Here is a 13,978-nt window from a genome sequence, read left to right as displayed (position 1 = left end):
TCAGAGGAAATGAATGAGACTTGCCAACAACATTAAAAAGTCACTAATACTCTTGCTATATTTGTATATGCATATTATGCTCATTAGATATCATGGGTGCAGTCCAATACTCATACTACCTACTTAGTTAGCCAGAAAAAGATTTAGTATGTTCGAGTACACTGTATTTTAAAAGTACCAAGTTGTGCAATTGCATGTGGTTGCATTCTGCATAAAGCGAGCCATCATGCTTTTCAGGGCATTTTGATGCACAATCCTCTGCAATGTAGACGTGTCAAAAGTAGTATGAAGACTGTATGTGCTATTAAATACTTCCTAAGGGCAGCTGCAGTATATACTGAAATTAAAATGAACAAGTATGCAGGATATGGACATGTGTCTGACCTCCGTAGTTCCTGGTTCTGTTTCTCCAGCATCTGCTTCATGTCTAACAGTTGGTTGAGTTCCTGTTTGAGCTGTTTCTCAGAAGACTGGAGCACAGACACCTGCTGGTTTTGCATCTTCAGTTCACTCTGGCTCATACTCCGCTTGTGCATCTCCTCCTCCAGACGTGAGGTCAGGTGCAACACCTGTAAAGACACAAGCAGGGATGCAAAGCAGTGGTTAATCCTACTAGTAGCTGGTTAGACACAGAGGGTATAGCTTCAGAACAAGTGAGCACCACTTTGTACAAAATGCTTGAAAATAAAATCAAATGCTCATTACAAGAGGCCGTTGGTCACCCACCTAGCTTTCCTCATTCATCACCACAGAATGTAGATATTAAGTCTGTGATAATGTTTTTTTTGTTCAGTCAAAGCCATGACCAGGTGCAGAATATGATTTTACCCCCAAATGAATTTTTCTTCAGTGAGTAAAATCACAATGTGAAATTTCAACAGTCTAGAAAGTTTACGTCAAGCAGTGTGATGATTATTATATACATAGTACACATACTGTAACGATGATAATACCAACTGAATGCATTGCAAGGCACGATTTCTTTCCATGGCACACCTTCCTTGTTGTAGTCATGATCACTGCACACAATGGAACCAGATTTTCTCCTTCATTTGCTACTTTGTTGACTTTTATCTATTCTGTTCAGGTTTGCTTTGTTTTTCCACAGCAATGGATTAGTTTACCTAATCCATTGCTGAGTGGATTAGGTAAACACCCTAATTTACTTTAATTTTAACAAGTGTGCGAAAAAGTACTGTTGGATTTATGAAAAGTGGGAAAGAAAACTTCAGGTTTAGTAAAAGGTTTTGAGATGCTCGCTGTGACACAAGTTAGAAAAAAATGTTTAAATCCTGAAATATTAAATGATAATGATAATAATAATAAGAAATAAATAAATAGCATCTGGGTTAGTGCCAGGAAATGACAGTGTAAGTGATGATATCCAGAAATGATGGAAGTCGTTTCCATTTAGTATTTTATTTTATTTTTTGAGGATTTTATGGCTTATGGACTTGGAAAACTGTAAATAATGACCCAAAAGTGGTGTGGTAGTAATAGAAACCAAACAATAATATTATTAATAACAATAAGGGTTACAATGATAAGTAGTAGTAGTAGCAGCAGTATTCATTTTAAAGACTTATGATTAAAACTCCTAGAACAGCCAGGCCATTTGTTTGTATGCATGATCAGAAATACATGTAAATTTGTTCATGCTACAAAAAAAAAACAAAAAAACCCTTCAGATCTAAAAATATTAAAACTGATTTGTGTATGAAAGATTTGTGAGCTCGATTCATGAACAGATTTGTGCGTACACGCCGTTATTAAATGAGAGCTGTTGTGAGGTTGTTGTTTTAGAGATTGCTAAAATGGGTAACATTGAAACTCTTAATATTTGATGTAGGATCATTTCTTCAAAACAATGGCTAAAGTTACTACTTTGTCGTTCATGTTTCATTTGGGACAAACCTCTTCAGAAAGTTTCTCCTTCTGTGCCTGAAATTCATCCAGCTTGTTCTCCGCCTGCTTGTAATCACAGTCCAGCATGGAGTAGTCCTTTTTTAGCTGCAGCAGCTTTCCCTCCACCTGCACCTTCAAGCTGCGCTCCTCCTGCAGGGTGCACTCCATCTCTGAACCGAAGGAAATCGCAAGGAAAGACATCAGCAGGACAATCTACACTGCACTCGACACTGGAGTATTGCCAGATCATTGCTGTCTTTCAGTAAACTTGCTTGTGGCATGAATTAAATGGACTAGCATGAGAGGGACAATCAGCAACAAATCTAAACATCAGTCTGTTCCGAGTTTTCTGTCAACCTGCTGGGAATGAACTAGAATTATTTGTCAGTAATGTTTAACATCAATCGACCCTTCATTTGTTTCTTCAACAGCTTTTAAAAGCAGCAGAAGTCACCTTTTCCCTTTCATGACTGGCTTTTGCTTAAGGCAATCCCTTACTTTGGTTAGGTGAGTTAAATCCGGTGTAAACCATCACTTTTACATTTGAGAGTACTCTCCAATCAACATTCCCTCTTCCTCCCTCCCACTTCCTCACCTTTTAAGGCCTCGGACTTTGCCTCCTCTATGGATTGGTCGGTCTTCTTTTTATCAGCAAGCTTGGCTTTGGTGGCCTTGTGCTCTACCTCCTCCTGCTCCAGACTCTGCTGCAGGGACTTCAGCTTGAACGTAAGGTCGATCTCTTGGTTGCTCTTTTTCTAAAGGGTCAAAAATGGATATTGGAGTCGTAGTGTCTTATTTAATGAACAAAAGGAGGAATACTTCTCCCTTCAATTTGGAAATTTGTAATGAGTAATCAAAAACAACCTTCTCAAGCTCACTGAGCTTCTCCTGTAGCTCCTTTTTTTCAGTCTGGACCTTGGAAAGAGATGACTTCACTTCTTTCACCTCTTCTTCCAGCCCTGAGATGCATCCTGTAATGGAGCAATGGGAATTGTTTAAAAGAATGAATAACATTTATTACATGTATTCTTTTTATTTGTCAAGATGCTACCATAATGAGGCTCTATACGATGTGACAGTGTTGAGCCAAACGTGTCGTAAATTAAAAACTGTGCCTGAACTGTTCAGCTTCAGACATTACATAATATCCCAGCCCACATACATCTTTAAATATGCAGAAAACATTGCACTCAGTGTTTCTTTTCCCTGACTCCACCCACACAGAGATTCTGACATGGGGTGGGGGGGATCATCAGGCATCACAACAAACAGGTAACACTGTGGTCTACGTACATCCCCTCTGACCTCAGCCAGTGGCCTCTCTGCCAGGAGTGAGCATGCTTAAGTTTCCACAAAAGGTTCTGGCTTGGGTTTTCCTTTGGCTTTTACGGCCACTTGCTTCACTCTCAGGCTTTTGAGCAGATGTTTCCACCTATGATCAGACATTTCCCAGTGCCCGATCCAGAAAAGTGATTCACATCTAATGTTGAGCCTTCAACTCCAACTTGCATAACATCTTTTTTTCCTGCTGTTTACTGCAGCCACTTTTAGGGAGTATAAAGATCACATTGATTACCTGTGGTTAGGGTGAGTAAATCAGTATTTCACTGCAGAGGTATTCATTCGATGACCTTTAACTATCTGACAAAACAAATCAAAGCTTGATGATGAGGTAACTGCTGAAAAAAAGATTAACTATAGCTTAACATAATTTTACTTCTGAACATTGCTAATGAAGGCTGTAGTTTACCTATAACTGGCTACCAACAAGAGAGTCCAAACAGAACTCACATAACCTTTAAATCTGTTTACGACTATGTTAATACCTCTTGCTGTCAGAGTGTAATAGAGAGCCACGTCTCACCCTGTAGGTCATTAATAGTTTCTGTCCCCATGTTGCGGCCTCTCCTCTCCTCCTCCAGTTCGGCCTGCAGCCCCCTCAGCTGCTTCTCCAGCTCCATCTTGCTGTTTTCAAGCTGGCTGCACTTTTCCTGCATCTCCCCGAGGCTAACCTCCAGGCTCTGGGCTTGTTTCTGCACCTCCGCCTGACTCTTCTTTAACCGCGCTACAGCCTCTTGCTCAGCCTGAAGCACAGCATTGACGTCCTCAAGCTACGGATATTAAGGGAAGGAAAATAAATAACGAGAAGATGAAATTGTTTTTATGCTGAAGGCATTCAGAATTAGGGATTACCAATTTGGTATGTTTTTATTAACATGAATAAAAACACATATTAAACACAGAAAAAAAAAAAAGTGCAGTGATACGGAAAATTGAAAATAAGAGAAAGACAACACCATGTTAGGTGACTTTAAAAAGCTTCCCTCACTTGTTTTTGCAGCTGGATGTTCTTCTCATTTGAGATGTGTGAATTCTGGTTCTTCTTCCTCAGATCCTCTAGCTGGTCCCTCAGGTTGTTCACTGATGAGTAAAAACAAAGTCATTTTTAGTTAGTGTAGTATAAAAAATTTCATCCATCCATACGATATTATAATACTGTCAATCCACAACTATGAATATTTCTGAGCCTGACATATAAATACACAATTTGACTTGCCTGAGTCGAATATAAAATCAAATGACAACCAAAATTATGGAAAGATATTTCACAAGTTATACATCTGATGTTTAGATTTGGTGCTGTGCAATAATCTTGAGCAACTCCTTAGATTTTAGTAGGAAAATGGGTGCAACATGTACAGTTTGTACACTTCTAACAAGCTTGAAAGTCAGTGCTCGGCGTGACGACTTTTATTCTTCAAAGCAGCCTGAACTCCCTTAGACAAACTTTCTTATAGTTTAAGTAGTCTTCAGGAATATTTCTCAAGACTTATGAAGGATGTTAGAAATTCTTCTGTGGATGTTGGCTGCCTTTCGTTGCTGTGATGCATCACGTTTTTGGTTAAAAGCTCTTTGCTTTGCACTTTGTTTGTGCAGAAATATTATTTTATTCATTTTATATTTGGAATTTTTCATAGATTTAACTAAAGAAACGAAAAACACATGCGTTTTGGATTTTGTGGCTGCTCGTAACAAAGTGGCAACTTAAGATTGTGAATCATCAGGCTTAAAGAACCAGTGTTACGTAGCTTAAACGAAAAAACAAAGCAAAATGAACAAATGGTCGGGTACAAGGACTGGACTGAAGACGAGCAAAAAAAAAAGAACAAAAAAAAGAAGAAGAAACGACAAAAAAAAACAAACTTCAAAACTTCTGTAGTACTGCTCAAAATCACTTTAAATAAAATAAGAAGTCCTCCTTTGAAGCTCCTTTTAAGCAAAATGTAAAGAAATGAAGGACAGCTGAAGACTTTTGCACAGCACTCTACATTTGTTCATAGGTGCTCACACTCGTTCTCCAGGCTGCGTTTCCTGTCAGTTTCGATCTCCACCTTGCGCAGATTCTCAGCACTCTGGTGCTGCAGCAGAGCTCTCTCTCTCTCCAGCTGCCTCAGTGAGGCCTCGACTTTCTGCCTGCTGTTCATCTGATGAGAGAGGAATTCGCACACAGTACGAGTGGAAACAAACTCTGACCTTCTTTATCCCATCAGGTACATGGTTGAAATGCACCCGCTCTTACCTCCTTGTCTAATTCTTTGGCGAGTTTGTCTAAACGGTTGGTAGCATTTCTGGGTGGTGGAAAAAAAGATTAAAATTTTTCACAATTAGTTAAAAATTGTCTTTTCAAAAATGTATTTATACATTGAAATTCTTCTTGCTTTTTTTTTTTTTTTCTCTGCCGCTTTTGGATTTCCTTTAACGTCTCCTAATATTGGGATTTCTAAAAGCAGCTTTGAGGATGGGATGTCACTTCCTGTTTTACAAAACACTTATATATATCTGGAAGGAAGTGACACACCATATAAAAAAAAACTCTTCAGGGAAACCAGTTATCCTTTGGTGATGTCTAATTTAAAAACCTTTTAACCAAGACATTTAATAAGCTGACTGAACGCTGATTAACATATAGCTAATGTCCACTTTTTGCTGTAACAAAACAAATTGCCAACGTGTGGGACTAATAAAGGTTATCTTATCTTATCAAACAGGATCATATGTTTTATCTTACCTGCACTTTTGCTCCAGCTCATCTTTGGCCTGCATCTCATTGTCGAGCTTCTCTTCCAGTTGGGAAACCTTTTTCTGCAGCTGCTCAAATTGACAGATGAGTAAATACAAAAATAGCATTATTTGATTTTCATTTTCACCTCTCCCCCCCAAACAAACAAAACAGAAAACTACCTCTTTCTTATTGTCTGAACAATTCTCCTTGTCCTCTGAGATTTCCTCACAGTCCTCTGAATCTTTTGCAGAACTGCTTTTACTTCCCTTTAGCAGCCTGAGAACGAGAGATGGACGGTCAATAACCATGAATGCTTGTAACTGAGTCAACGTCAGGTGGATTTCCAACTCTGACAGCATCACACACCATCATCAGGTCCACATTTCTACAAGCACGAGATACATTTTGTCCCAACCAGATCCATTAAAAGACATTTTTTGTCCAGTGTTACGTGACATTAGAGAGCTTAGAAAGCACTTACAGTGATACCTATAAGCCTAATCCTGAAACCATACACAGTGGAAAAAGCAATAAAGTGTTGAGATCTTTTTGGTGTCTTGGCAGAAATCTTCCAACCCACGCACTTTTTGCCAACTGTTAACCATCTCGGTGGGCTTGTAGTGGTGGGAATTATTGAGTGACTCGGCCACAGGGGCTGAATAACAACTTAACTATGTAAAGCCTTTTTATGACACCAGTTTTTGCAGAGTGAATTTTTAAAATAAAAATACCTGTGCTTAACAACACAGACAAATTAAGGGTGATTTTAGAAAAGGTACACACTAATACGCAATTAGACTGAAGGTACGAGTACGCACTCACAACGCATTCACCTTTTACATGAGAAAAAAAAAAATCAAGATCGGAAGGAGACACATGCTAGAGTACTCTTAGTGTCGGCCGTGAGGTTGGATAACTGGTTTTGTCAGAAAGGGCATCCAGCATAAAATCTTTGCTAAATTAAACAAGCAGATTCATCCGCTGTTGTAACCTTTCTGGAAATATGTAAGAATTATAATTAGCCTGATCATTTTATACTGCTTACAAATAGCTTTCAATTAAGTCTACAGCATTACTGCTCAAACCTTTTCAGCTCCCCTCGGTTAAATGTAACCAGAGATGGGCAGTAATGTGCTATCCAATTCCTTTTTTCAAGTAAAGATTAAAGTAAGGGATTGTTATTGCAAAAAAGTAATTCGATTACTGCTACTTTCCCGTAAGCACGCTGCGTTACTGCGTTACTAAACCGTGATTTTGTTTGTGAGAGTGTCTCATGACGTATGAACGTGCGACGTCTGTGGCAGCAACAGACGTGTGTAGATAAACAATGGATAATATGGAGTGCGGGAGAGAGTACGAAAGCTTGGAAGTACTGACATTACTTTGAGTTTTAATCTGTACAAAGTGACAAAAACATTAGAGTACGCTGTACACTCTGCGTGGGAAGAAAACTTTTTTCCACAGAGAAAAATTAAACTTTAAATCTGAGCAGGCACCTAGCAAGCCGCCACGGGAATGTGAAATTCACAGGGAAACCCCCGGATCCCCCCACTGACATGACCGCTGCGACACCGGACAAACCTCCACCGGCCCCACTCCTGCTAAACAGGTGACAATAGATTAAATCTTTGACTTTATTTGTCTTTTGCCGTGTTTTACTATTTGAAAGAGCGAGTGTGAACACATATGCAGGAATATGTAGAAAATAGGTTTAAATGTTCAACAAATTTCTTCAGATTTAATTTTTTCTTGATGCAATGTGCATAAAGTTAAAAGATTTAAACTAATAAAACAATTTTTAATAAGGGACTTTTTCATTTGATTCAATTTATATGATGGATTATGCAGAAAAAATAAAATTGGGCTGAAAGGTCTGCTTTATAATGTTTTCAGGTTGTGTATCATGCTAAGTAATAAAGTAACTAATTACTTTTAAAAACACGTAATCAGTAAAGTAATAGGATTACTTTCTTGGAAAAGTAATCAGTAATTAATAACTACTATTTTCAAGTAACTTGACCAACACTGATTGTAACACATGAGCCATTTAATTGAGCTGTTTTACTGCAGAAGCAGCTCCTGTGGTATTTGGGAATAGCTGCACTGTTGTGTAGCCAGATGGAAGCGACGTTGGTCAAGAAAATGACTGGTGATAAGGGGCACCGGCTGGTTAACCACAGAACAAATTTCAAGGCTCAGTCTCCCACGCACATGACTGGCTCAGCTGTTGTTAACGCTACGAAAAATGATCACTAATGATGTTGCAAAGAGAGAGAATGATATCTTATTCTGGTGGAGAACGCGTTCAGCATACCTGCTGTCTGGGTTTATTTTGAAAATGTGCATGTGAGCATAGATGACTCATGTACAGAAGACCAAATGTACCTACGGGTACAGAAAAGGTAACCTGAAGCTCATCTAACTGACTAGGTCCAGAAGCGTGGATGAGCAGCTGTGATAAAGACAGGTTTGTTTCTTTATCTTTTGAAGTTGAGTTATTTTGTGAAGTTTCTATTTTGTTTTTGATTCTTTGCTTATTGAGACTTGACTTTGTGTGATTATGGCAGATCTTTAAAGGGTATAAATTAATCTATTGAAACGGATTGTGAGCACAGCGTTTCATGTATGACGATTAGAAAACTGTGGGCGTTTTTGATCTTCACAACCAACTTGCCTTAGCCATTTATAAAGTGAATTTTATCCAGATAATATGTCTTGAACAATAAACGCTTCCATTTTTAACACAATAGCTTTGTTTGGGTGATTGCTGCCTTAACGGCGGTTGAACCTGCAAGTGTTGTTTCATTCTATTTTTTGCTGAACAAAAACAGGGTTTACAAAGCAGGATTCATCACAGGCGACAAGGGCAGTTAAAGAGGCTGTCAGAACAAGGCAGCAGTGTGGAGTTTTAACAGGCCTGCAGTGTCTGACTGGTGAGGCATGGGCGTGAAGCTGTCTTTTTCTCTCATATTTTAAGCACAGTGTTGTTCTAAAAGCCCGTTGCAAAATATCTACACACGTTGAGCTTTGTAGCACAAAAATCTCAATTTATAAAAAAGAAAAGAAAGGAAAACTAAAAGGAACGCAAACATGAACATATCAAATACTTAAGAACAAAAGCAGAGTTAAAGTAAAATAAAAATATGAGATTCAAACACTTACTGATCCTCCTTGAAGTAGGTGAAACCAATAAATGGTAGCTGGTTGCCAACAAAGGCTTTGGGTGGAGGAAAGGTCTCAACATCTCCTTTCTCAACCTCTATGTCATCGAAGTTACTGGTGTCTATGTCACCTTTCAGCTCTGGCACAACTGGGGCCACAGCTGGAAGACAGGAAGAGAGGGAAAGAGTCATGAAGCGAAAAAGGGGAACGAAGGAGGTGCAAACCAGGAGGGTTAAAGCAAAGAGAAAACTGCTGTTTTACATAAAATCAGACTGAAAACAATCCTGTGCTTGGGGATTTAAAATTAAAATACATCAAAGACATTTGAGTACAATTTTTTTTTTCAGCAATTTGAATAAATGCATGTCCATTTTGGCTTTGGTTACTTTAGGAGTCTGCAGGTTGGCGTGAGCCTGACACCACTCCTTTTCCCGTACAGTGCTTGCTTTGTGCCCCATACACAGCACCTTTCACAAGCCATGCCAAGAGAGAAGGTTCCTTTTGCGCTCTCTTTTCACAAGACTGACTCTAAAAGTCTGCAGACAAAAATGTGTTACAGGGCCAATCAGATAAAACTAAGCAAGCCCTCGAGCCTAAAAATAGATCCTAATTAGAAAAAAAAAAAAAGCAGCGATTTTGGATGAAGTTCTTCAGACCAGCGCAGTTCTGGCTCTGAGTAAAGAGCTTATTACTGCGGGTCAAGACAGCCCCCAGTGTGACAAATGTGACTCAAAGATGGTGCAGAAAACACAGAGAGAAATCAAGCGCAGGGATGAAACAAATGAGGGGGAAATAAAAAGAAGAGATAGAAAAAAAAAAAGCCAAAATGTGGTGAGACAGAAAGAGACTCAGGGCGCTCAATGGAGGCCCTTGTGGCATAACTTCCCAGAATGCTCTCTGATAGCGGGTGACTAATGACAGGCAGCCACGGCCACAGAGAGAGTGAGAGAGCGGGAGCAACCCTCCAAACTGGGACGCCCCTCTCATTAGACCGGTCCACACAGGCCGCACAGCCTGCCCCACCCGCCGCTAAGGGGGGTGCTGCCTCCAGTCGCATCCATCCATCCATTCATTCATTCATCCTGCCAAGCATCCATCCAACGACCCGTGGTGCTGGTTTCGTTGCCTTCAACCCTGTGCTTAATAAACATGAAGACAACTCAAATGATAAAGCGCCGAAATCAGGGCCCAGACGCTGCGGGAAGTAATATCACCCTTAGACACAAAGGGCCGAGAGGGATGTGCAGCTCAGCGGGACTTCACAATGGAAGCAAGGTCGTGTTTGGAGTGGTTGCATGAGCGTGCACATGCAAACATGAAGAGAGGCGAGCAGCAGAGCAATGGTTTCGTGTTCCAGATTGCCAGGCTGTGATCAGAAGTTCTGCCTTAATCGGAGCCAGGTGAGGCTGAGACAGGGCGAGGCAACGAAAAAGAGTCTGAATGTACTTACGTACAGACACAGAGGTCCAGCTCATACTTCTAATATATCCCTTTCTTATTTTTTTCTCCTTCTTGTTTCTTTTGTCCTTCCTGATACAAACAGTCTAAACCTAAATTTAAAAAAAAGAAAAGAAAAAATATACTAAAGTACAAACATTGGTACTGATTTAACAATTATAGTATTAAATAGCTAAGATTTTTTCTCTTTATTCTTTTCCTAATACACCTGTGAGTAAATAATTCTGTTATATTATCTATCTATCTATCTATCTATCTATCTATCTATCTATCACCTTAAGCTACAACATAGTGTTCCTTTTATCCAGTCACATGTGGTGCAGGACTTCAATATGTTCAGTACACTCACCAATTTATGATTTTAGACTGGTACCCATACGTAGCTGATTATTCTGCATAATTTTCTCTCCTGCTCTGCAAAGCACCCTGTCATATACTGTCAGATATGAATGGCGAGCATATGGAGAGCATGTGTACCATACAAGTAGGCTTAATGACTCAGGAGCTGGAAATAAAATTCGAACTCAGACTGAAGCAAAACAGAACTGCAGAGGAATGGGCTGGAGATGATAAGAGAAGCAAAACAATGGGAACGGCAACAAACCGTGAAAAAGAAAAACATTTGCACATTACCAGAAATGGAAATGTATGATGCTCCTGCATTGTGGCATAATATAGAGAGAAGTTTTAAAGACAAGTATATGGATACACTTACTGTCACGGATGTTGTCAAAGGTCCACTGGTTGTTCTTAAAGAAGGGGTGACATTTTATCTCGTCCACTCCGGTGCGGCCCAGACGAACCTTCCTGCACACAGCGACAGGAACAAGCAGTCAGACGGTGAGCAGGTTTGCCTAAGTGTGACACAGTGCAACGCAGTACAGCACACCCCTTTCCTCCTCTCCACCCACCATCACAAACATGTCATCCCAAACACATGGAACTTAGCGGCGTGACCACTCTGCACTGACCACACTGACCAGCATGGAGAGCCACCAGACCGCTGTTGGACAATGGATACGCCTGAAAACCTCTTCAGTCCAAGTTCCAAGCAGTAAAGACAGGACGACTGGATACCAGGCAGGAACATCAACAATTCTGACTCAAGAACTCCTAGATCTTCCCTCCTTCTCTTCTCTCTCTCTCTCACTGAATCTATACACACACTCATTTTCCCTCTTGCCTCATCCCCTCGCCTCCCTCCTCCACCTCTGGGTACAGGGTTGGAGGGGTGGGGCAGTTTGGGCTTGCCACGTGTGGGACATTCCAGATCCAGCCAAGGGGAAGAGAGGGCAGAGGTGGGGAGGAAAAAAAAAAAAAGAAAAAAAAAAAAAAAAGGAGCGACTTTAAAACCTCTGCATGAAAAAGTGACATGCAGCCAAATCAGGGTTACAAGCCATGTCTCGATGCCCAGAAAACTGCAAAGGAGAAAGTTACAGACGAAAAGGGAGAACCAAGAAATGGAAAGTGGGACAGAGAAAAGGTGGAGGAAGACATTTACGAATGAAGCGATGAAAAACACATGGTGAGAAAAGAGAGATGAAAAATTCCAAAACGAGCAGGGTGGTTGTGCTTACTCATGTGATTCAGCATAATGAGGAGACAGTGATGGAGCATGTAGGTTAAGTGGTGAATGCAGTCAGTAGTCAGTGTTCAAGATGTGTGTGTGTCAGTCGTACACACATGTGAGATTCTGTCTGTGGTGAGAGAGCAGTGAGTGAGAAGGTAAATAAACTGAGTGAGGAAAAATGAAAGGCTGCTCTGTACTGAAGCAGAAAGGGCCTGTGTTCGAGCCCTGTCGTGGGCAGAGTTACTAATGTAAACAGGAAGTGGTTTCTTCAAGGGGAGGGGACACTATTCGGAAACATGACCCATATGCCCATTCATCCAACTTTTACCTTTACAACTAATTTGTAAGGTATCTTAATCAGTCTTCAAGCAACTTAAAGAAGTCCAGACGCTTTTCTTTCCAAGCTCCTTAGACATGCCTCTCAGTTACTTTGTGAGTCATGGGCAGACATCCCTGTGGTTAACAATATATGTCCGGCAGGAAATCTAAAGTGCAGGATCAATCCAAGGAAACAAAGAACAATACCACGATGATGTGTATTTGCAGGCAAATATACGTCTATGTTTTTTTATCACTTAGTGCTTTCCTTTGTCTTCCGCTCACCCCACAGGCAGCCACGGCAAACAGCTGCTTCTCCCTGAACTTGGTTCTGTGAGGATTCTTTCTGACAAATTGTGTTCTTCCTTCCTACTGTCGTCGAGTGCTTCCTCATAGGGGATTGCCCGATTGTTGGGGTTATTTCTCTAAACACTGTGTGCTAATCAGACTTCTTGGTGGTCGTTGCATTACATTCAGAATCGCCTGTGCTTTTGCTAGTGTTGCTGACATATGGTTCACCTCATTGCTTAAAGGCTTTTTATTACAGTGTTGTATTTATCTCTAATGTAAATTCATAAACCTTGTTAACAAGGTTATATGTACTATGCACTATTTGATCAGTTCTATGCTTTACTAACATTTCAGCCTGCTAATTAATGACAGGATTTATTTTTTTTAAAGGACAGATATCCAAAAAAGCCCCAAATTATCGAGTATTATTTGTATATAAAAGCTTGAAATAGTCCTTAATATAGTATTTTCCCTTTTTACTAACAAATTCTTGTTACATTACAAAAACAAGGGCTTACAGTATAATCTATGGTTTCATATACAAACCTGTCAGTAAGGAAGGCACAGATGAGATCTTTGGCATTTTGAGACATCTCTACATCATCTGGGAATACGAGCGAGTTCTGGTGGTTCATAATCTTTCCGTACGTTCCGATAAGGGACTCGGCATAGAAAGGAGTTTCACCTAGAAGAAGAATGAGAGGTCAAATTCTCAAAACACAGATCCGAGAGCTTGAGCAAAAACTTACATTTTTATAATTACTAACATAAAGGAAGTTACATAATATCCAAACAGCAAGAAAACATAACGTAATGTTTAGTTGACCTCTCATTATCTGGTAACAGTCAGAACAGCCTGGGCTGAATTATACATGTAATGGGAATTAAATCATGTTTGCTTTCTTAATAAAAGCTTAACTGAATGAACAGTACATAACTTACCAACTAGCAATTCAAAGAGAAATACTCCTACAGACCACCAGTCACACTCCCGGCCATAGTAGTCATCACCCCCCTGAGACTGGAGAACCTCGGGGGAGATGTAGTCTGGTGTGCCTACAGCTGTGTCACATTTCACCATACCTGTCTGCAGAAAGATGAATTTACAACATAACACACAGGAAAGCAATAATAAAAGATTGGAAAGGACTTTGGACAGAAAGCAGAAAAAAAGTTTTAAAAAAAAAGCAAAAGCAAAATCATAGTGTGGA

The 13,978-nt window shown here is 40.0% G+C and overlaps 1 protein-coding gene across 4 annotated transcripts in view; it reads right to left on the bottom strand.

Annotated features, from left to right (window-relative positions):
- LOC308396724 (rho-associated protein kinase 2-like) overlaps positions 1 to 13,978 on the bottom strand; it is a 41,067-nt gene that overhangs the window by 17,628 nt on the left and 9,461 nt on the right. For all 4 annotated transcript variants that reach the window (XR_013971608.1, XM_080882255.1, XM_080882254.1 and 1 more), the window contains exons 6-19: positions 13,710 to 13,854; positions 13,314 to 13,452; positions 11,304 to 11,395; positions 9,131 to 9,290; positions 6,148 to 6,244; positions 5,975 to 6,054; positions 5,486 to 5,534; positions 5,255 to 5,390; positions 4,235 to 4,326; positions 3,770 to 4,016; positions 2,770 to 2,876; positions 2,501 to 2,660; positions 1,915 to 2,075; positions 385 to 569 (exon numbers count right to left, since the gene is read on the bottom strand). Coding sequence is in view for 3 of the 4 variants with exons in the window: in XM_080882255.1 (XP_080738381.1) it covers positions 385 to 569; positions 1,915 to 2,075; positions 2,501 to 2,660; positions 2,770 to 2,876; positions 3,770 to 4,016; positions 4,235 to 4,326; positions 5,255 to 5,390; positions 5,486 to 5,534; positions 5,975 to 6,054; positions 6,148 to 6,244; positions 9,131 to 9,290; positions 11,304 to 11,395; positions 13,314 to 13,452; positions 13,710 to 13,854 (1,850 nt within the window). In the remaining variant the exon portion in view is untranslated. The remainder of the gene's footprint in view (positions 1 to 384; positions 570 to 1,914; positions 2,076 to 2,500; positions 2,661 to 2,769; positions 2,877 to 3,769; positions 4,017 to 4,234; positions 4,327 to 5,254; positions 5,391 to 5,485; positions 5,535 to 5,974; positions 6,055 to 6,147; positions 6,245 to 9,130; positions 9,291 to 11,303; positions 11,396 to 13,313; positions 13,453 to 13,709; positions 13,855 to 13,978) is intronic.

The sequence above is a fragment of the Rhamphochromis sp. 'chilingali' genome, assembly GCF_963969265.1.
Source record: "Rhamphochromis sp. 'chilingali' genome assembly, chromosome: 5".
NCBI classification, from domain to species: Eukaryota; Metazoa; Chordata; class Actinopteri; order Cichliformes; family Cichlidae; genus Rhamphochromis; species Rhamphochromis sp. 'chilingali'.
Note: the sequence above shows the minus strand (reverse complement) of the source record. Positions and strands in the feature narration are given on the sequence as shown.